Raw genomic sequence first — 20,594 nt, 5'->3', positions numbered from 1 at the left:
CTTCACACCATAGACAATTGCCTTCAGATGACCCCAAAGATAAAAGTCTAAGGGGGTCAGATCGGGAGACCTTGGGGGCCATTCAACTGGCCCACGATGACCAATCCACTTTCCAGGAAACTGTTCATCTAGGAATGCTTGGACCTGGCACCCATAATGTGGTGGTGCACCATCTTGCTGGAAAAACTCAGGGAACGTGTCAGCTTCAGTGCATAAAGAGGGAAACACATCATCATGTAGCAATTTCAAATATCCAGTGGCCTTGAGGTTTCCATTGATGAAGAATGGACCCACTATCGTTGTACCCCATATACCACACCAAACCATCACTTTTGTTGTTCCAACAGTCTTGGAGGGATCCATCCAATGTGGGTTAGTGTCAGACCAATAGCGGGGGTTTTGTTTGTTAACTTCACCATTCACATAAAAGTTTGCCTCATCACTGAAAATCTTCTGCGTGAACTGAGGGTCCTGTTCCAATTTTTGTTTTGCCCATTCTGCAAATTCTGTGCGCCGATCTGGGTCATCCTCGTTGAGATGCTGCAGTAGCTGGAGTTTGTAAGGGTGCCATTTGTGAGAAGCTAATATCCGCCGAAGGGATGTTCGACTAATGCCACTCTCCAGTGACATGCGGCGAGTGCTACGCTGTGGGCTCTTGCTGAATGAAGCTAGGACAGCCACTGATGTTTCTTCATTAGTGACAGTTTTCTTGCGTTCACATTTTGGCAAATCCAACACTGAACCAGTTTCACGAAACTTAGCAAGCAGTTTGCTAACTGTAGCATGGGAGATGGGTGGTCTCGTAGGGTGTCTTCCATTGAAATCTATTGCAATGACCCGGTTACTGCGTTCACCAGATATCAACACGATTTCGATCCGCTCCTCACGTGTTAACCTCTTCGACATGTCAATGGCTGTGAACAAAGAGAAACTCATGAAAGAATAAAGTTACGTTGAAACCAAGCACACCATTGTTTTTCTTGTGACATTACCAATAAGTTTGATGTGTCACATGGCCCTCTTCCTATTGAAAAAACAAAAGTTGTATCCAAGATGGCCGACTTCTAAATGGCCACCATGGTCACCACCCATCTTGAGGAGTTTGCCCCCTCACATATACTAATGTGCCACAAACAGGACTTTAATATCCAGCCATCCATTCCCACTTTATTACGGTATATCCATATAAATGGCCCACCCTGTACAGTAGCTCTAGCAAAATTGGTTAGTAAGCTGCATTTGTAAAGTGTTAAAGAATAAATATGTGTTCTTAGTGCTTATTTTCTGATTATATTGTTTTATGTATTTTAATAATAAAGGCCTGTATAAAGCAAGGCCAGCTGTGAGAGAGAACTAGGTCAAAGGGTGACTGGTTGCCTTAGCAACAGAGGCTTAAGTTAGTGGAAGTTTAAAAAACAGGAAGTTTAGTGCAAAGCTGCAGAGGCATATTAATAAAATACAGGAAACCAGACAGAAAAAGCGGAACTAGTAACACAGAAGGAGTTGTTTTTATCGAAACTATGTGTGACGTGTAAAGGACCAAAATAACACCTATATGATACGCATTTTGGTTTCTAATGCTAGAGATTTTTGCAACTGGCTTTGGCCTGTGCAGGTCTCTCTCTTCCAGAAGATGATTAAATAAAAATAATTATAAATATTTTGATTAACTGAGTCGTGTTCTCTCTATTCAGTAAAAGAATGACAAGAACCAGATTTAATAAAAGTGTACAGGTGCACAGCGGTGATGTGGATTGACTTGCCATGGAGTCAGCCTCAAGTGGCCAATCCAGGAACTGCAGTTTGGGCACTTGTGTGGTTTGGCCTCTTCTTTTGGTTTCTTCTGGTTGTTGTGAGCAGTTTATTATTTGTGGGCTTCGTAAAGCTATTTTTACAAACCTGATGCTGGTGCCCAATCTAGAACTGGATCCACACATTTTCACTGTCAAATACTGGTGTTGGTGCCAAAATGCTGACACTGACACAGCACTACAAAATTGCAGGGTTTAAATTTGGGACCACTGGCATGTTTGACTTGCTATGGATAGGGCTGCCACAAGAAATCCATCAGTAATTAGAATCTGGCTGTTTTGATTTTTCTACCACTGAAAATTTCCCAACTCCCAATAAGCAATGTGCTTGGATTCTCTAACATAATGCCGCCTGGTTCTCAAAGGGCACCAAGGAAGAAAGAACTGGTGCTTCACTACTAATTACTTAAAGCTCAATGTCAAACTAAATATGAAGGTTTTATAAAACTGATGGATGCACAGTTATTTCAAATCAGACACAGAATGGGGGATCTTCAAGTAAAAAAAAAAAGTAATGGCATGTGTGTATTCTAAGCTCAATCACAAACCCAAAAGGAATAGAAGCAGGATGGCTGTAAACTCAAGACTTATTACACAATTGTTTTGATCAAACATTTATGGGAGAGTGTGGGAATACAATTTCCCAGCAAAATGGAAAATCTAGCAAATTTCAGACCCTTGTTGGACCTGTGCTAAGTTCAAATCAAATCAAATCAAGCTTTTTTGTCAGTTTGCTGCGCATACGGGCGTAGCGCAGGCAAAATGAAAGGGCTATTCTCCAGGGTCTTGAAAATATTATAACCCACACACAAACAGCATGCAAACACCCTACCCCCCATATTCAGACACGCATACATCCCATATGTGTTGCTGTAATGAACTGTAATTAAAACTGAAGCAAAAAGACTACCAAATGTCCTGGATATGGTGTTGTACATATCCCAATCAACACTTTCACAACTTGTGGGTGGAAGCTGTTGATCAGTCTGGAGGTTCTGCCTTTTATACTACGGAACTGTTTACCTGATCGTAGTGGTTCACAGAATTTGTGGCAAGGGTGTGAGCGGTTTTTTTATAAAAACGTGTTTCCGCCCGGTTTCGAACCGGGGACCTTTCGCGTGTGAGGCGAACGTGATAACCACTACACTACGGAAACTGCTGCATAAGCCCCACTTGACAGAGCAGCTTGAGGTCAGTTTCCAAAGTGTATGGATTTGCCTCTGCATCAGGAGATTAAAAGAAATCACAGTCTCTCGATTTCTAGGATAGCAGTGTCAGTACTTGGCAACATAAAGCAGGTTACATTTCCAGCAAGTATAATCAGAGTGAGCAGGTCAGGTAAGCAGGTGGGTCAAGGGTAGACTTTCCCAAAGCATCCCTGAGCAGTGGAAAAGACAAGTGAATAACTATTACACAGAATTAACACAAGCAAGCTGATAAGTAACTAAAGGCCTGAGCAATACTACTAAATGGGTATGTTAATAAACTGGCAATGCATATTGAAGGCTGAGTTAAAACACTGTGCTGACTGCAGATGGATGGCAGGTATGGCTGGTCAGGGTTTCTTCCCATCACTGGAAGACATACACTATATTGCCAAAAGCATTTATCCGTCCATTCACATCACTGAAGTCAGGTGTTCAAATCATTTCCAGTTCAGAGATGTATAAAATTAAGCACCTAGGCATACAGACTGCTTCTACAAACATCTGTGAGGTCTCAGGAGCTTATTGAATTCCAGCTTTGTACTGTGATAGGATGCAACCTGTGCAATAAGTCCAGTCATTAAATTTCCTCACTAATAAATATTCCAGTCAGCTGGTAGTGGTATTATAACAAAGTGGGAATGACAGCAACTCAGGCTCTGTAAAGCAGGGTCAGCAGATATTGAGGTACATAGTGGGCAGAGTTCATCAACTTTCTGCAGAGTCAGTTATTACAGATCTCCAAACTTCATGCAGCCTTCAGATTAGTTCAAGAACAGTACATGGAGAGCTTCATAGAATGGGTTTCCATGGCCAAGCAGCTGCAAGCCTTGCATCACGAAGTGCAATGCAAAGTGTTGGATGCCGTGGTGTAAAGCACCCCACAACTGGACTCTAAAGGGTTTGGTCACGTGTTATCTGGAGTAACAAATCATGCTTCTCCGTCTTGGTTTGGTGATTGCCATGAGAACGGTACTTGTCTGACTGCATTGTGCAGTCAGAAGTATAAAGCTTGGTAAAGGAGGATTATGGTGTGGGGCCTTTTTTAAGAAGTTGGCCTTGGCCTCTTAGTTCCAGTGAGAGGAACAATTTCAGGCTCCCACCTTCATGGGAACAGTTTAGAGATGGCGCCTTCCAGTTCCAACATGACTGCACACCAGTGCACAAAGCAAGGTCCATAAAGACATGGATGACAGAGTTTAGTGTGGAAGAACTTGACCGCCCTGTACAGAGTCCTGACCTCAACCTGAGAGAACACCTTTGGGATTAATTAGAACTGAGACTGCGAGGCAGGCCTTCTCGTACAAAATCACTGTCTGACCTCACAAATGCGCTTCTCGAAGAAAAGGCAGTACCACACCTGGCAGACAAGGAGAACAATGACACAGAGTTTTAAGATCTTAAAGTGATATGTTAGGCAGCTCTACACCAAATTAGGGGAACATTTTTTTACAAGATAGACCAGTAAAGTTTAAGAAACTTAAAAATATGTACCAAAATACACTGAAGATGTTCCAGAGGTGCCTATTTTGACACAATTTAAATGGGGGGGGGGGGGGGGGGAATCCCCTTTCCTCAAAAAGAGGATGTTTTCTGGTCCAATTATATGCTTTAAACTAATATTAACAACAGTTTTAACTATTGGGCACCAATGACCCTTGTTCTAGATTCTCTTTTTGTCCTTTGCTTCTTTTCCCATCTTAATAATAAAAACCCTTAAACCTGGCACAAAGAAAGCATGCCTGTTTCCCATTATAGAAGGAATCACACTCTTAGGTCTTGTTCCAATTGAAAACAGGTTATAGAGAACATAATTTAAACCTGGATAGGAGTGTACTCAAAGATCTAATGACAAAATAAACACACGTTTGGTTCACTTTGGAACTGGTTGAGTCACAGAGGCAGACATATCGTGTTTTTGTGAATCCTTCAGCTCACCATATATTGTGTTAGTCGATTTCAAGATGAGTCAAATTCAAGACTTATTTTTTTCTCACGTCACCCTTTTAAGTTCTTGTTTTCTGTATTAAATTAAAGCATAGAAGTTCAGTTCAATTCAAGAACAAGTCATCTTATTTACAGAAAACCTGGCACTAAACATAGGAGCCATTCCCTTAGAAATAACATCTGTTTTACCAATAATAAAGATCCCTCATTTTTTCGAGAATGCAGTTAATGACTAGACATTACTTCATCAATTGTCTATCAACTACTTTTGTATTACTTTAACTTTACTAGTAATACAAACTTTACTTAAGATTTTTTTCAACATGTACGTGTATTTGTATTTGTGTACTGATGTGAGTACAGCTTTAATCCTATCTCAGTCCCAGCAGCAGTCTTCTACCTGCTAACATCTACTGGCTTCATTTCACTGCTCACTTCATTTCATGCAAAGCACCATAAAACCTCAGCCCTGCTTGCTTAAGGTGTGAATTGCCTGCCCACAAACACCGGGAAAAGGCTTTAAGGCATTTCTAGCACCTCATTTTAAATTGTAACCTCAATTTAGATTTAAGGCTGGAAAGAACACTATGATAGGAACACATCGTGCTACAGGGATACAGCCAGATTCACAGCGTGGGGGTGACACCTGTACACATTCTGTTCACACTTCTTGAATTGTTCTCGGAGGACAAATTGTATGAATATCATTGCATTTATCAAAGTGTTTAGACATTTGGATGGAAGTTGATTATTTGGAAATCAAAGTCCAAAAAGTCAATTTATCCTTTAAGGGTTACAGGATGTTGGCCAAATACAGAAAAAACATGTCTGTAGCTTTAAGATTACAAAACAGTGAAGCTGATAAGAAAAACATGGATGCCCCTTCCCCCCCAACAGTCCAACAAAAAGAACAATGTTAAGCTATGTAACTCTACACAAAACAGGGAAATTAAGTAAGTAAAAAAGAATGGCAGCGAACCCCTACGAAGCTCTTAAACTCATCAAATCTAGTTATAGAAACCACTTCTGACAATGAGTAAGCAAGGCAAGGGGGGGCTAAACAAAGCTGCAACAGCATGCTGTCATAAACAAACATAACAAACATCAGCAACCACTCAACACGCAGGTCGGTAACCAAATCGCAAGGACTTGATATCCAGATATCAATTTTGCAGAAGAAAGTCACTGAATGTTACGCCTTGTGTTTAACCATAAAAACAGAGAGAGAATCCCAAAGACAAACGTGCAAATGCAATGACAAAATAATTTTTCAATATTTCCAATTTTGCCTTAACTTTACTGTCTGCAGATCTTTTAAAATTAGGTCTGAAAAATGTAGTCATTGAATATTTTCTGATGCATAAACTTCAAATAAACAATGCGCTATTTTTCGCAGATACTTGTGCAGCAAACATCCGATCTATGAGGTAAAAACTCCCACTTAGCATAGCCATTCACTGGCCATTCAGCCAGTTGAATTGGCCTTTTCTGTCTTTAGCCTCTGGCAGTAATGTTGCATGGATTGTGTTTGATTGACAGTTTCTTGTAAACCTAATGGATTTAATCAGAAGTTTAATCATTTATGAATGTGCAACATGTGCCTGTTTTTCTTATTGTGTCATTACTAAAGCACATCTATATTACTCTTGATTTACAAGTCTTTCCCAATACATCTAAAACCTTTTTTTTTTTAATCATAACTACTGGTGAACAACGCAAAATCAATGCTGACAGTTTTCAGTCATACACCATCCACTAACTGATTTTATTGTCCATAAAGTTTCCACTCTCCAGTTGTCACGAAACATTCAAGCAGCTAACAGAAGAACAAACAACACAGCTGATGTAGCACAACTTGCTTTTGCCTTTCCCGGACTATAAATATTTATTACCATGAAGGCCTGGTATCATCTGACACTGCACACTGTAATTTCAGTAATGCTGAAACGAAATGTTTTCCACTGACCTGAATAAACATGCACTCTAAGGGACTTTTCCAAATTTTCCATCCATCTTGCACTGAGTGTTTTCTTGGAAGTGGGAATGAGGACTCGTCATAACCTCCACCATTCACAGCTCCCCATGGTGGTGGTGGAGGTGGTGGTCTTGGGGGGTGTCAAGGTCCATTACAATGGGCAGACATCAGCTTGTCTATTGTCTCTGTTAATCCCTAATTGCACGACCATCAGCGATGTTGATTCTTTACATGCATTACAAGCGTCATTAGCAGAGTCATTAACACAGGGAAAACATGTTGAGGACCGTAGAGACACAGTTATCTGTCACTGCATTGGGTAAATAGTCAGGGTGATATCTTACTGTAAGTACAGATGTATAACAATAGTGTTTTTGTAAAAGAATGATAAGGGGAGGGAGTGGGTGTAGTTTAAACTGTAATCCCTATGATGCAAAATGCAGTGCTGTAAATCTTATTAGGAAGGATGAATATGTGTACGTGTGACTCACTTTAAAAGTTCTGTTTATGAGTTACAGAACAGAAAGGTTGATGATGCAATGATGAGTCTGCAAGCTCTAAAACTTTTCCTACCAAAAAAGACATTGAAAAGATGACTGTGCCAGACACGTACCTAATATTCAGATTCGGCTAAAAAGTAAAAAAAAGAAACAAGAAAATATATTACATTAATATGATATAGTATATTTAGTGAAAATGTATCCTTTTACCACAGGTTTTATTTGAAAGGCAAAACGACATCATTACTTCTGCAAACTCATTCAAATCTAACCCCTTTTTTATTATTAACAATTTTCATTTCTGCTTAAAACCAAAGCAAACAGAGAAACAAATCAGCTTAAAGACTAATAATAACCACTACGCTTACCTCAGTTCTGCTCAATATTAATTGTGTCTCTTTGTAAGCTTACTGGTGCAGCCCACCACAAGAATCCTAGTTTCTCATGCGGTCCCTGGAGGAAATGAATTGCCCCTCCTCTAAGCATCACTCTTCTCATGTTTTTATCGGCAACAAGTTGGTATATCTTTTCACCCAAGTCTACACAATCACCATGGTGACAAAAATAATGGATGCAGAGTCTTAAAATGAAGAAGTTGTACCCTTGCATCCCTTGACATGATTTTAACGTTCCAAAATATACTTGCCCCTTCTTTACCATCTGACCCAGCACCTTCATCCTAAGAGGCAACACTGCTTCCCAGTTCCCCTGCCTCTGTGGGAATAATAAGTTTTCATTATCCAGAGGTCCATATAAATATCCTTACCATGAAACACATATCGAGACGTAACCCCATGAGAAACAGAATTTAAGGTCAAATGCTGTTTAACATAAATGCATACATGGAATGGACATTGTGTAGCTTTGTGGTTGCAATCAAGTCACAGCCAAATAAGTCGGGTGTGTTTAAAAAACCCCCCACACACATAACACGTTATCATTTTTGAAACAACAGCTAGGCATCCCCTAGACATCTACTAAACTTAACCAAATATAACCCAATTTTAGCTTTGATGTAGCCTACAATTTAGAAACATTGTAATATTTTAGACCAATAATGAACAGAAAACTTATGAGTACGATAAAACTATCTGTCATTTATTTGAACGGATTGGAATAGATTATATTTTCTTTCTCTCATTAATGCATCCCTTGCATTACCTCTTATAACTCAATACTCCAGTCAAAATGATTAGACTGCTCCAAAGGCTGCATAACCCTGACACAGTGCTTATTTACACATTGCTAATTGCCACTATTGTGCCCACTAACTGTGCCATTAGTCTGTGTTACTCTGTTCTGATAAGGATAAGGAGCTAAGACAGTCCCAGACTGCAATATCTGTGTATCTGATCTGGGCTGTCTGCCACTTAGAAAATGTAAATTAGTGACAATTATTCAGGCACCTCAGTCTGAGTAAGAAATACCTGGTAATGTTAGATAAAGCTCTCCATACAAGGTGCATTAATTATAATTATAGACAAGACAAGATGTTGTCTTAGTTGGAGAGACATTAAGTGATGGGTTTTATAGTGGCCTGGAGGTTCGTGAGTGAGACATAGGGTCTGTGTGGGCTTATCGAGGTGTAAGCTATGACTACATTCATCCAAGCAAAACAAAGAACCAAATCCTATTTCCAAAAAAAAAAGATTGGATGCTGTGTACATTGCAAATTTTAAAAAACGTGAAACCTCTATAACGAATGTTAAAAATGTGAAATTTTATGTTTTTGAAAATATATACATGCTTATTTTGTTTTTGATACAAGAAAAATGTTTTACAAAGGTCTGCACAGGGGAAACAAAGACTGAAAAAGTTTTAAAATGCCTATAAAACATCTTGTGGAACCCAAATGGAAATGAAAGAGAATCCCAGAAAGAAGAAGATGACTGTTTCTGAATCTAAAATTACATTTCATCATGGATGGTTCATAATATAATTAAGATTTAAAGGAACTGGAGAAAACTCTAGATGCATGGGACAAAGCCCTCAATCATTACTGAGTAGTCTTTGAAGCTCTCAGTCAGCTCTTCATTAAAAACAGACTCTGTTTTGGACATCACCGTATGGACTCAAAAACACTTCAGTAAACCATGCTGTAGATGTGGAGTGTCATTTGAAATCATGGACAAGTGATCATTTGAATCAGAAGCCACCATTGCTGATGGTATGGCCTGTATTTATGTACGTGGGTAACCTTTACATCTGTGAGGACACTACTGAAGAAGAATACTGCTATATTTTTAAGGGAAGGCCTTGCTCATTTCTGCAAGAATGACCACATTTCTGCATGATTGCTGACGCCATAAAGGAGACTCGATATCATCTGAATTTTAATAACTGTCTAGAATTATCTGTATCTATATGTGTAAAAACCACAACCAGTATAGTCTATGTCTCACAAATGTTTGTTCCTGGAGTCAGAACAGTACGGAAGGAGCTGAAATTGTCAGAACTGGTCATTGTGGGGGAGTTTAAGCTCTTTTGGTCAGTGTGACTGCTTTTAATTTTACTTTTGTAATGATCTGTTATATGACTAAATCATATGGGAGACTTTTACCTGGATAAATAAAGCATAACGAAATGATTTCAAACACAGACTTTATGTATATTAAAAACTTAAAACTAGCTGATTGTTGGACATTTCAGTTATTATCATAACTGTATTTATAGAGAATTGCTTGTCCTGCTTGTCATGTATAAAGATTCCAGGACAGAAATGTGAAAAAAATATTCTTTTTGTTCCCCTACAGCACCTTGTCTCCCCTCTCCTCCTGATGGTAATTACATTTAATGAGATCAGGGTTCATCCGCAGGGTGCACTTCTCCAAATTGCTCACAGCGTGGGGTCTGAAGTGGGATAGGGTAGGGGGTATCAGGACAGTCGAGGTCGGGGCCAGGAGTGTTTACCCAGTGTTTGGGGTCAAGACTTGCAGTGGCTCTACTTGTCAGAGAGCAGTGAAACATGTCATTAATTTGTCTGCTTTTGTCCTGCTCGTTTGTTTTTCTGGTAGAGATAATCACGTGAAGGTGGTGCTTGTCTTGGCTCTATTGTGTGAAACTGTTGTCAGTCCATCACCACCCATCCCCTCAATGCCCCATCTCTCCTCATTCCCTTTCTCCCCACTCCATGAATGGCCATTTTGCCACTATTTTCTGACTGCAGGGGGTGACCCCAACAATTTAGTTAATCCATTAACAACTAATTGTCTCCTCCTACTCTGTTGTTTGGACAAACAGCCTGGTGGGGGGAGGTCAAGTCCTTCTGACCTATAAAAGTCAAACCAGAAGAGCAGTGAGCCACTGTCACTGCATGGATATCTTCAGTACTGACTGTTTACACTTTGACTTGCACTTTTAAGCTCTGGTTTTTTGTTTCGAGGTTTCCTTGCTATCTCTTTGACTCACCTCTTTTTAAGTTCATTTAAGTTCATTTTAAGTTCATTTATTGTTCATTTTTTATTAATCCTTTTTGTGCATTTTGGAAATGTTTGGAAATCTGTGGTTGGTTTGTTTGTGTCTGTCCTTTTATGGGACAGAAGCACGTATATGGGCCTGGATGCTGAACATGCCCCACAGTCCTCCCAAAGAAGGAGCGAAAGCACTTCGACAGAGCGCTCCTGTTGCCAAACCAGTCACGGTAAGATGCTTGAAAGTGGCCATGATTATTTTGTTCAAATTAATGAAATCATTTGACATCTGTGGAAAAGGTATGAGAGCAACATGGCACTTCTGTCTTAAACTGGGCTTAGAATTTCAGGCAAAGTTTGCAATGATTTCCATCTTTTCTTCAGGCTGCATGTGACCACGACAGAGCTTGTGGAAGGGGTTTCTCATGTGATCGCCACTTTGGCCTTTGTGTGCCTCTAAGAGGGGAGGGTCATTACTGTCGGAGAGATGCACAATGTGTTCGTGGACTTAGCTGCATGTTCGGGAAGTGCCACCGCAGTATCCCCGATGGACAAGAGGGTAAGGGTGGACCAACAAATGTAACCAAATCTTTTAAATTTCCTAATTTTTCTTCAAATGAGACCAGAAGTGACCACTGTTTCCTTAATCCAGGTGCCAGGTGTAAAGTTGACAGAGACTGTGGAGCATCCATGTGTTGTGCCCGGCATCATGGTGAGCAGGTGTGCAAAAGAAGACTGACGTTAGATGAGAGCTGTTATGTGCCTGATGGTGGCCTGGCATTCAGCATCAACCAGATTTGTCCGTGTGATGAGGGTTTACTTTGTCGTGAAAGCAGTGGAAAGCTACAGAGAGAGTAAGTACTACAAACACTGGTTTTCATCATCAGATATTTTACTCAACAAACAAAGGGTTCGCTAAAGTGACTGATATCAATATTCACTCCAAAGCTTTTAGTTCCATTGACAAATCAGTTCTGGGGTCTTTGTTATCTAGATTTTATTGCAAAAAATAGGCAAATGACAATCACATTTATACCATTTTGTGGGTGTTAATTCAAATTCTTCCTTGACTTGTACACAATCGAATGGACATGCAGGGTTTTCTGGACTTTTAGGCCCTGGACGCCATTTAGGCATTTGTTCAGTTGGTGAAAGTGCAGGTCGAGGACTAACTTCCCAGAAAGCTTTTATGCCTCTCTGTTTGTACAACTGTAGAAATTTCCTAACATTAAAAAGTTTATCTTTTTATGTTACTTTTAAATTTTTATGTTGTATTGTGTATTTTTAAGACTTTTACAAACTAAGTAGGTTTAGAGTTGTTTTTAATTTATACTGGAAATGTACACGTCTTTGGCATACAACAGGTTCCACAATACAATTTACAGATGAAATTTAAGCAGTGTTCTGCTATACGTTACACACAGACACACATAGTTTCGATCAAAACAACTCCTTCTGGTCTGACTAATGTGTGTGTGTGTGTGTGTGTGTGTTACTTAGTTCCGCTTTTTCTGTCTGGTTTCCTGTATTTTATTAATATCCCTCTGCAGCTCTGCACTAAACTTCCTGTTTCTTAAACTTCCCCTAACATCCACCTCTGTTGCTAGGCGACCTATCACCCTCTGACCTAGTTCTCTCTCACAGCTGGCCTTGCTTATACAGGCCTTTATTATTAAAATACATAAAACAATCTAATCAGAAAATAAGCACTAAGAATATATATTTATCTTGTAACAGTTCCAAGATGGAAAAATGAAAAAACCTTTAGCTAAGACAGTAAAAGAAACAGCTCAGAAAAGTTGCTCTAAATTGCAATGTAAATTTGTATGTTTGCACTATGTACTATGATTGTCTACTAATCTACAGCCTTAGTAACAGCAAGCTTTAAGAGCCTTTTCTTTCATTCAATATGACAATAACTGCAACTGAGTAATATGTTTTAAACATGGTTCAGTTTATCTAAAATAATTGTTACTTGCAAAGACTAACTTGGGTTTGTTTGTCTTTCAGGAGGGAGTTTATATACCAGCCAGAACGAACGAGCTGGACCTGTCAAGTGCCCAACCTTTGATACATTATCAACAGAAGTGCTATTTACTGTGTAAACATACTGTATATATTTAAATGTATATATTTCTAAATATGCTGTATTGTTATTTGCTCTTATTAGAGACTTAAAGAAAGGTTGTTTTTAAGATTTCATTTTGTAAATTTTGACAAAAAGCACTACTGTATGTAGCTGGGCTCAACAAAGCTAGTGTCTTATCCAAAATCTTCATCATGATCATTTGCTGATCTTTCTTTCTCTAAATGTCTGAAATGCTTCAAGTTTTAAGCATAAATTAAAGAAAAGGTTTGCCAAAACTAATGAGTATAATTTGTGTTTCACAAAAAATGTATTACAGTTTCTTCATTTTAAAGCTTCCAAGATCATTCCCAATCACTAATCAAAACATATGGGTAATGAGTAAAGTACCTGTGCATACAGAAACATTATATACACACACAAATGTAAAACATTTATATAATCCAGACTTTACAGACAAAGAATGTTTTGAAATCAAAATATGTTTTTTGGAGAATTTTGCCAAATAACATCAAGATAACAAAGGTAATTAAATATTGCAAAAATGAGAAGTAGCATCAGAATTATACATTTTTAAAAAGTAATGACAGTAAAGTCACTATTATTCTTTAAAATAAAATTATTTTAGATTTTAGTTTGTTTTTGTTTTTTGTTTTTTAGATAATTTGTATATATTCATTTAGCATACAATCAATTAAAATGTAGAGACATTTTGAGAAAAGTTCATCTTCTTGGATGTTTTGTTATCTTCCTTACTACATAGTAAATTTAGTAAATTTCATATTGCATGTTTATATAGTTAACTGTTTAAATGAAAGTAATTGGAAATATAGGAGTTTTAATTTGTTTTACATTTGCTGCATCTTTTTTTTTTTTTTTTTTTTTTTTGCAATTCATTGATTAAAAATGTATTGTGCAATTTTATTGAGATTTGATTATGTAGAAGTCTCAGAAAACTCATGTTTCAAATATGATGAAACTGAAACGATTTTAGGTGCAGTATTCCTTTAAAGCATCAAGTCGACTGTGCAGTCTTATGAAAACAGAGTCTGTCTCCCTCTGAGCACGTTTCTTGGACTACAGGAAGCAGTTACATAATATGAAGGAATCTTGCAACTCCTAATTGTTAGCATCACCAGATGCTGTAATGCTAGCTGTCCCCTGACCCATTCTTAGATCAGTATCTTCCTTGGACTACGTCGGGCATAGTCTGAGGGCCATTCACATGCTAATCGTCCACAGTTTGCCCCTTCAATTTCATGGTGACTTGAATTGTGCTGTGAAGGACATTAGTGTCTAACCTCTTTGCTATCATGTTACAGAGCTTATCATTAAGTCTTTGCAATGAGGTATTTGGTGCTGTGAATAGAGCCTCATGACAAGAAAGACTGGAAAGTCTTAGGATGTTTTATTAAGGTATTGATGTGTCTTTTCTGACAAACCTTTTGATTTTATGAACAAACAGGATGTAAAAGGCAAAGAAGAATTAATGCCAGAAATAATGCACAGTAACTAATCACAACTAGAGTTATTAAGGCTTCAGGAGAAGCCAGTGACTGTTCTAAACCTGCCAGTGAGAACACACGTTTCACACACATAAGAAAGGCAAACGAGACAAAAGCGATATCTAATAGCACAAGACTTTGAGAAACCTTATATTGCCGAATGCTGCAAAACAGTGGCCTATCATCTCCACCTAAGAACAGAAGTTACCATTGTAGGCAGCACGTATCACAGTCAACAATCGCATTTTGGAGGTATCTATACATGTCTGTTTGCACTATTTAGCTTCTTAAACGGTTTTCTATTCCTGAATGCTTTGTCCTCTAGCATAAAAGGAAATAAAACCATTGTAGAATTTGAAGACATTTTAACAAGCTGCCTATTTCTCTTTTTACTCCAGATTTCTGTAAATATTCGCCTGATGTATATTACAAAACTGATCTATCTATCTAACTATATCTAACTATAAAAAGTGATTGTTTTTTGTGAAGTTAGTTTTTATTCTATTATTTCATATTTATCTAATTTTTATACCCTTTATTTAACCATAAAAGCTTCAGTGAAATATAAAATCCTTTTTACAAGAGTTACCTGGCCATGTAAGCAGCAGTATATTATGTTACCAGGTATGGAGTTAAGGGCGTGGCCACCATTATTAACAGAGGTACCAATCATAGATCGTACAAAAGGTGGATGTAGCCACTGTGATGTCACCCATTGGTTTGTGAAGTCCTATTTGCAGGCTCAAGATTGGTGTTTTCGGACAACTTTATTCAAAAACAAATTATGCGACAAAGATAACGCTTCCTGCAAAGTACAACCAACCAAGCAAGTGAAATTTTAGTTTTTTTTAAGTTACTTAGTGCTAATTAGTAGATATGTGTTTCTTGAGTCCTAACATTTTAAGAATGCAGCTTGCTAGTCTAGCTTAGCTGAACTTTACCCTCTCCCCTACAGGCGATAACTTTTGGCTAAAGAAAACCTCAATAAACTCCAAAAAGTAGTGTCCACAACCAGTGGTCTTCAAGCAGTGTATAGTTTTAGTCCCCAAAATCACATGAAGGTCAAACCAAAAATCAAAAAACTCAATGACGACTCTACTGGTTATGTAAATCATGTTGTTTTGGTCAGATGGGCTTAATTTGATAAAACTTGCATCCTTCGGGCTAACATTAGCTTACTTGCTAACATGGATCTATGTGCATGATGTTCATATTAGTTTTGCAACAATAACAACACTGATCACACATAAAGAGATCACACATAGAGAGACTCGCTTTAAATTTTGTTCTAGTCAAAAACTAATAGTTTTCATTGTATAAATTTAAGAATTCTCTATTAGCTGTCTCGTACATGGGGCTCTACAACCCTGAGAGCTAATCCTTTGAGACTTTGGTCATTTAAAAGTCAATGTCTGAGCAGTACAGAGAGCTTTTGTGAGAAGCTGACAATAGAGCTCTTAAACCCGTCCTGCCAAGGGAAAAAGTGGAGATAGGAGAATGGGTGAAAGTCGATTAGCCTTACCTGTGATAGTATAAAATCCCTCCCTAAGTTATCAAGAGTTGTTAGCTCTTGAGTCACCACTCCAGGTAAACTGCTAAAGAGCCATGCGGAACCTCTGACCTCAAGGTGGTTGAAGACATTACTTCTGTCAGGTAAGTGTCATATGTGTTATATTTTCTCAGACTTACTTTACACATTATCCTGTTATTGATAATTCTTGAATTTCTCTGCAGCATCACACTATGGCTTTTGTCAGTGCACTGTTAATGCTGCTGCCTGTTGCATGGTCATGCATTCCCCAAAAAGCAGGTAAAAATACTTTGACACAAAGATGAGTATGTATTTAACATGCTTGTGCCTCATGACCTGCATAGCATTTATATGTTGATTTTTTAGTCATTGCTTTTTAATGCAAAAATCGCCATGCATCCTAAAACTATGACTTATATGAGTTATTTTCATACATATATGAAAATCATTCCTTAATGTGAATAAAACTCCAGAGGAAAAACAAAGAAGGAATTCATAACCACTACTGTCACAGTATGATTAAGTAAACTGTAAGGTACAGTGTATAATATTCCCTTTTTATTTTCATTTTTACTTCAGATTATGTTATGGTGTCATGTTTCCCTAATGCCATAATTGCCAACGTCCCAGAGTGTCCTTACGGCTGGGAGATTGAACACTTGTCTCTCGGTGGAGTCTGTTACAATGGAATACACAGCCCAGGTTACTACCGCTTCATCATCCCAGATCTCACACCCAAAAATCACTCTTACTGTGGGACTCAGTCTGAGGTGAGAAGCCAAGTAGGCCATAATAACCAGTACTATGCCGCCATGCTTAGAGATTAATTTTGTCAGTTTTTCTTGAGACAATACCTGAGATTATTGTTGCCTCTTTACCTTACAATACAAAGCACCCTGAGGCAGCTGTTGTTGTGGTTTGGCACCATATAAATAAAACTGAATTGAAAGGTGAAATACTGACTTTTTATTTTGCAGACATAGGGCAGGGACTGGAAATGTAATGATAGCATTGCATTGCAGTGCATTGCATTGCAATGAGAATAACAGACAATCAACAAAATACAGGGCCACTAAAATGCAATCATGCTGAGGTTATCCCAAGATCTTGGCATATAAAATTAAAATGATCTATGTAGGTATAAAAACTACTGCATTATTTTTTATAATTTGGTCTTACTGTCCCTTGAGGATAGTACTATTTAAATACAGAGAAGTTTCTCTCAGTTTATTTAAAAGTATTAATAACATTATTTTATACTTTTCATGCCACAGTACATGCCCGGCAAAGACCCCAAATACATCTTCTACAACTCCATTGTGTCCAACGATACTTCACTGACAGTCAGAAACCAACCTGTGAACTACACCTTCAGCTGCACGTACCGAGCAGCCTATCTGGTTAATAATGCTGTCTTTAGCCAAAGGTAAGCACCAGTTCAGGATACGAGATGACCACAGCTGCTGTCTGGATGATATGTGCCTTCTGACCCAATGACTTGCAGCGTTTTTACTAAACCCTCTGCTTTTTCCAGAGTGGCTACAGTTTATGTCAACAATGGGAGTTTAGGCACTTTTAGATCACAGTTGTCTATGAATGTGTTCACGGTGAGTAGCTGCTCAAAGATTCGCCCGGTGGAATCGACATGTTTAACGTAATAAATGCTTTTTATCAGTGTGTTTTTGTTATAAATACTGTCTTTAATAAATGAAGGTATTATCGTGTACACGCCACGATCATTGATTGCAAATGAGAACTGCAGACATCTTGAAAAACAAATGTCCCATATTTCATAGAATTCAAAGTTCCTGTATGCCAAGGACGCTCCCTATGTGATTGATACCTCTGAGATAGGCTCTGAAGTATTCATTGGCATCGAGGCAAAAGGTCTAAGTAACAGGTAGACTTTAGATGTTTGTATGTTTATTCTCGTAGTTTTAAAGGTAAGATTCTCCCAGACTTCTAAAGCGCATTTGTCCTTTACATCTCAAAGATTCAAAGTTGTGATAAACAACTGCTGGGCCACTCCTTCACCTTACTCCACAGACAGGAAAAGGTGGAGCCTCATCATTAACAGGTACTAAAACACAAAAGGCTAAATTCAACTTAAGGAACATTTTGTTCCCACTTCTTTATGTTTTATAGGATGTTTAATTGCTGTTTTCCAACAGCTGCTCCTCTGACAACACTGTGACTATTTTTGAGAACGCCAAAGACAGCCGCTCGATGTTCAAGTTCAACTCTTTCCGCTTCCAGCGGCAGGAGAAGGTGTCCACTGTTTGGCTTCACTGTGAGGTCCAGGTCTGTGATGGAGAAAGGATCATCTGTCAGCCAGTGAGTGTTTTGTTATTTATTGATCCCAAAAACATTATAGCACTGAAGTCTTTCCCATCTACATGTTGCTGTTTTGCAATTGCTCTTTTTAAATGTCATAGTAGGAAAAGCACAGATGTTACTAATAACATTTACTGTGGCTCTGTTGTTAATTTCCAAAGTTTGACACGCACCAGATACAAAACCTGAAACATCTAAATGGAATTCGGCTATTACAGTTTTCTCAGAGTTTAGGTCCCTTAGTCAATCTTCTTTAGCTCATCATCTCTGAGAGCTGATTTTCTTCCAGGCTTACCTGATTTCTTCCCTAGATGCAGATCACTTAATAGATGCATTCACAATCCTGCAGGTTAATCTGGGCTGACCAAACCATTTTAGATTAAACTCATTAAACTCACTATCAATGGACTGATGCAGACTGCAAGGCTAGCAGCATTAACCAATACATTTTAAGTCTTGCTTCCACGTAGCTGCCTTTACTGGCCAGTCTATGTTTTGGCCTTTGACACCATGCAATTATAAACTGAATAACAGATCACTGTAACATTGAATTCTGTGTCTTTATAAAGTTAGGTACTTTTTCTGCAATAACATTTGCAAATTAGTGATTTTCCTCTATTAACAAAAAAGCTAATTTCATATTCTGACTGGCTGTTTTTCAAGTTCTTATACTGGCCTTTAACATCAAGTTGAGTACAGTGTAAAAAAACAAACAAACTAAACAGGAAACTATGGTTGCTTTTTCCTGAAGAGCCCCTGCTCTGTGAGGAGTTTGTCATCAGAGGTAGACCCAAATGGGGGGATCCTTACTGCTGAATTTCACATTAAAGGTAGAGTAAAACGTGGCATATTTATGACTGAGATCAATAAAGAGCAACTCATGCAGTCGATTGTATAGTATGAACAGTACTGTCTTTATTCTAACAGGTAATCAGTCTTCTAATAATGGACACATAACAGGTAAAAAACAATGCGATGATAATTTTGATTCAAATCATAATCGCTACAAAAATAATCTGAACAATTAAAAAATTTTGATAACTAAGGTCTTTTATGCTTTAAATAAATAGAGTTTAACTGAAATGTTTAAATCTGTGTATTGCTTTGTACATGAGCTGCAAAACCACTCAAGTTTAACATGAACTCATCCTCTCAAGGCTTAAGCTCAGCTAATCGTGTTTAAACTTTGATCTGTTCATTTTTTTCTCCCTCCTTTAACAGGCGTCTCAGTGCTCATCCTGCTGGTGGTCCTGATAAACACATGTTATGATTTCATCAATGGATCAAGAATTTTATAAAACAAAATCATCAGTTTCCATAAACACACAAACACAGAGGGGAGTGCCACCCAGGACTCAGGGAGCGTATGAATATATTCCTCCCCACGCGATCATTATCTCACAATATGATTTTTATTTAGTATGTTTATTGATGCTTTGAACCTTGTGTGATATTTCACTCCTTCCTCCAATAAAGATTCATTAAATTTTGAAGGAAAAGGAATTTTTTTTTCCATTTGTTCCAAGCCATAAAAAACAAAAAACAATTTCATTCAGTCCTTAAATTAAAACCAAATTTTCGGTCTGACAGCACTACAACAAACAGAGCACATGACTAAACATAATATTACATTTTTTCTATTTCCATGACAAAATCCAGAGCAACTATAAAATGTCTTCTTCATTTCATGTTACACTGAAAATAAAAACTCTGATATGTGATTTATTTATTCAGAGGAAAAATGAAAACAGATTTTAAATCTCGTTGTTTGCTTGTCATGTTTTTATGGAGTGTTTTATAATAGGAAGAGGTGTTTTTTTCAGTGATCAATCACAGCTCAATCACAGGTATTTGATTATTACTATAATAAGCATTATCAAACTTCTGATTTACATGATCTAACCAAACTCCACAGTGATTGAGTTTAGTTATTTGTGAAATAGTCATATGACAATAATAGAAAAATACTCAATTACTGATTTATTTATTCTGTCCAGGTCTTAGTGGCCAAAGTGTGCACAGCTGGATGACAGATGTCAGATACAACAACCAGCTCTGCAGCTGTAAGAATAAATTAGAAATGCTTGATTAGCTTACAAAATATTTTCTTATGAGATAACTTTAGGCACATCAGAGCTGTCTACATGTGCCACAACAAACAGTTTGAATTGAACACTAACCATTTTGAAATAATTTACAGCCTTGTGTGCAAAAGTGGATCCACTAAATACTTAAATCACAAAGAATAAAGACTTTGAACTACATTTTGTTAAATACATTTGTTGCAATC

General features: G+C 37.9%; 2 protein-coding genes and 1 non-coding gene across 3 annotated transcripts; 2 read left to right on the top strand and 1 right to left on the bottom strand.

Moving 5' to 3' along the window:
- Positions 1-2,894: 2,894 nt before the first annotated feature.
- trnav-cac (transfer RNA valine (anticodon CAC)) lies at positions 2,895-2,967 on the bottom strand. The gene has a single exon. It is a non-coding gene; the product is annotated as a tRNA-Val (tRNA).
- Positions 2,968-10,925: 7,958 nt separating this feature from the next.
- On the top strand, positions 10,926-11,706 carry LOC134633031 (dickkopf-related protein 3-like). The gene is made up of 3 exons (XM_063481888.1): positions 10,926-11,078; positions 11,233-11,407; positions 11,501-11,706. Exons 1-3 carry the CDS (start codon positions 10,926-10,928, stop codon positions 11,704-11,706), a joined length of 534 nt encoding a protein of 177 aa, XP_063337958.1.
- Positions 11,707-16,182: 4,476 nt separating this feature from the next.
- Positions 16,183-19,602, top strand: tectb (tectorin beta). Its single transcript, XM_063482289.1, has 10 exons — positions 16,183-16,249; positions 16,550-16,740; positions 17,245-17,396; positions 17,505-17,577; positions 17,767-17,870; positions 17,964-18,047; positions 18,142-18,304; positions 19,056-19,134; positions 19,232-19,264; positions 19,526-19,602. Exons 1-10 carry the CDS (start codon positions 16,183-16,185, stop codon positions 19,600-19,602), a joined length of 1,023 nt encoding a protein of 340 aa, XP_063338359.1.
- Positions 19,603-20,594: the final 992 nt, after the last annotated feature.

This window comes from Pelmatolapia mariae, linkage group LG8, assembly GCF_036321145.2.
Source record: "Pelmatolapia mariae isolate MD_Pm_ZW linkage group LG8, Pm_UMD_F_2, whole genome shotgun sequence".
NCBI lineage: Eukaryota > Metazoa > Chordata > Actinopteri > Cichliformes > Cichlidae > Pelmatolapia > Pelmatolapia mariae.
This window is presented reverse-complemented; position numbering and strand designations above follow the sequence as displayed.

What these genes read in the sequence shown, in the direction of transcription:
- LOC134633031 (XM_063481888.1), top strand. Translation starts at nt 10,926, where the DNA reads ATGTTTGGAAATCTGTGGTTGGTTTGTTTGTGTCTGTCCTTTTATGGG. An exon ending in CTGTTGCCAAACCAGTCACG is followed by an intron (nt 11,079 to 11,232) that starts GTAAGATGCTTG and finishes TCTTTTCTTCAG; the next exon opens with GCTGCATGTGACCACGACAG. An exon ending in TATCCCCGATGGACAAGAGG is followed by an intron (nt 11,408 to 11,500) that starts GTAAGGGTGGAC and finishes TCCTTAATCCAG; the next exon opens with GTGCCAGGTGTAAAGTTGAC.
- tectb (XM_063482289.1), top strand. Translation starts at nt 16,183, where the DNA reads ATGGCTTTTGTCAGTGCACTGTTAATGCTGCTGCCTGTTGCATGGTCA. An exon ending in ATGCATTCCCCAAAAAGCAG is followed by an intron (nt 16,250 to 16,549) that starts GTAAAAATACTT and finishes TTTTTACTTCAG; the next exon opens with ATTATGTTATGGTGTCATGT. An exon ending in TGGAGCCTCATCATTAACAG is followed by an intron (nt 18,048 to 18,141) that starts GTACTAAAACAC and finishes GTTTTCCAACAG; the next exon opens with CTGCTCCTCTGACAACACTG.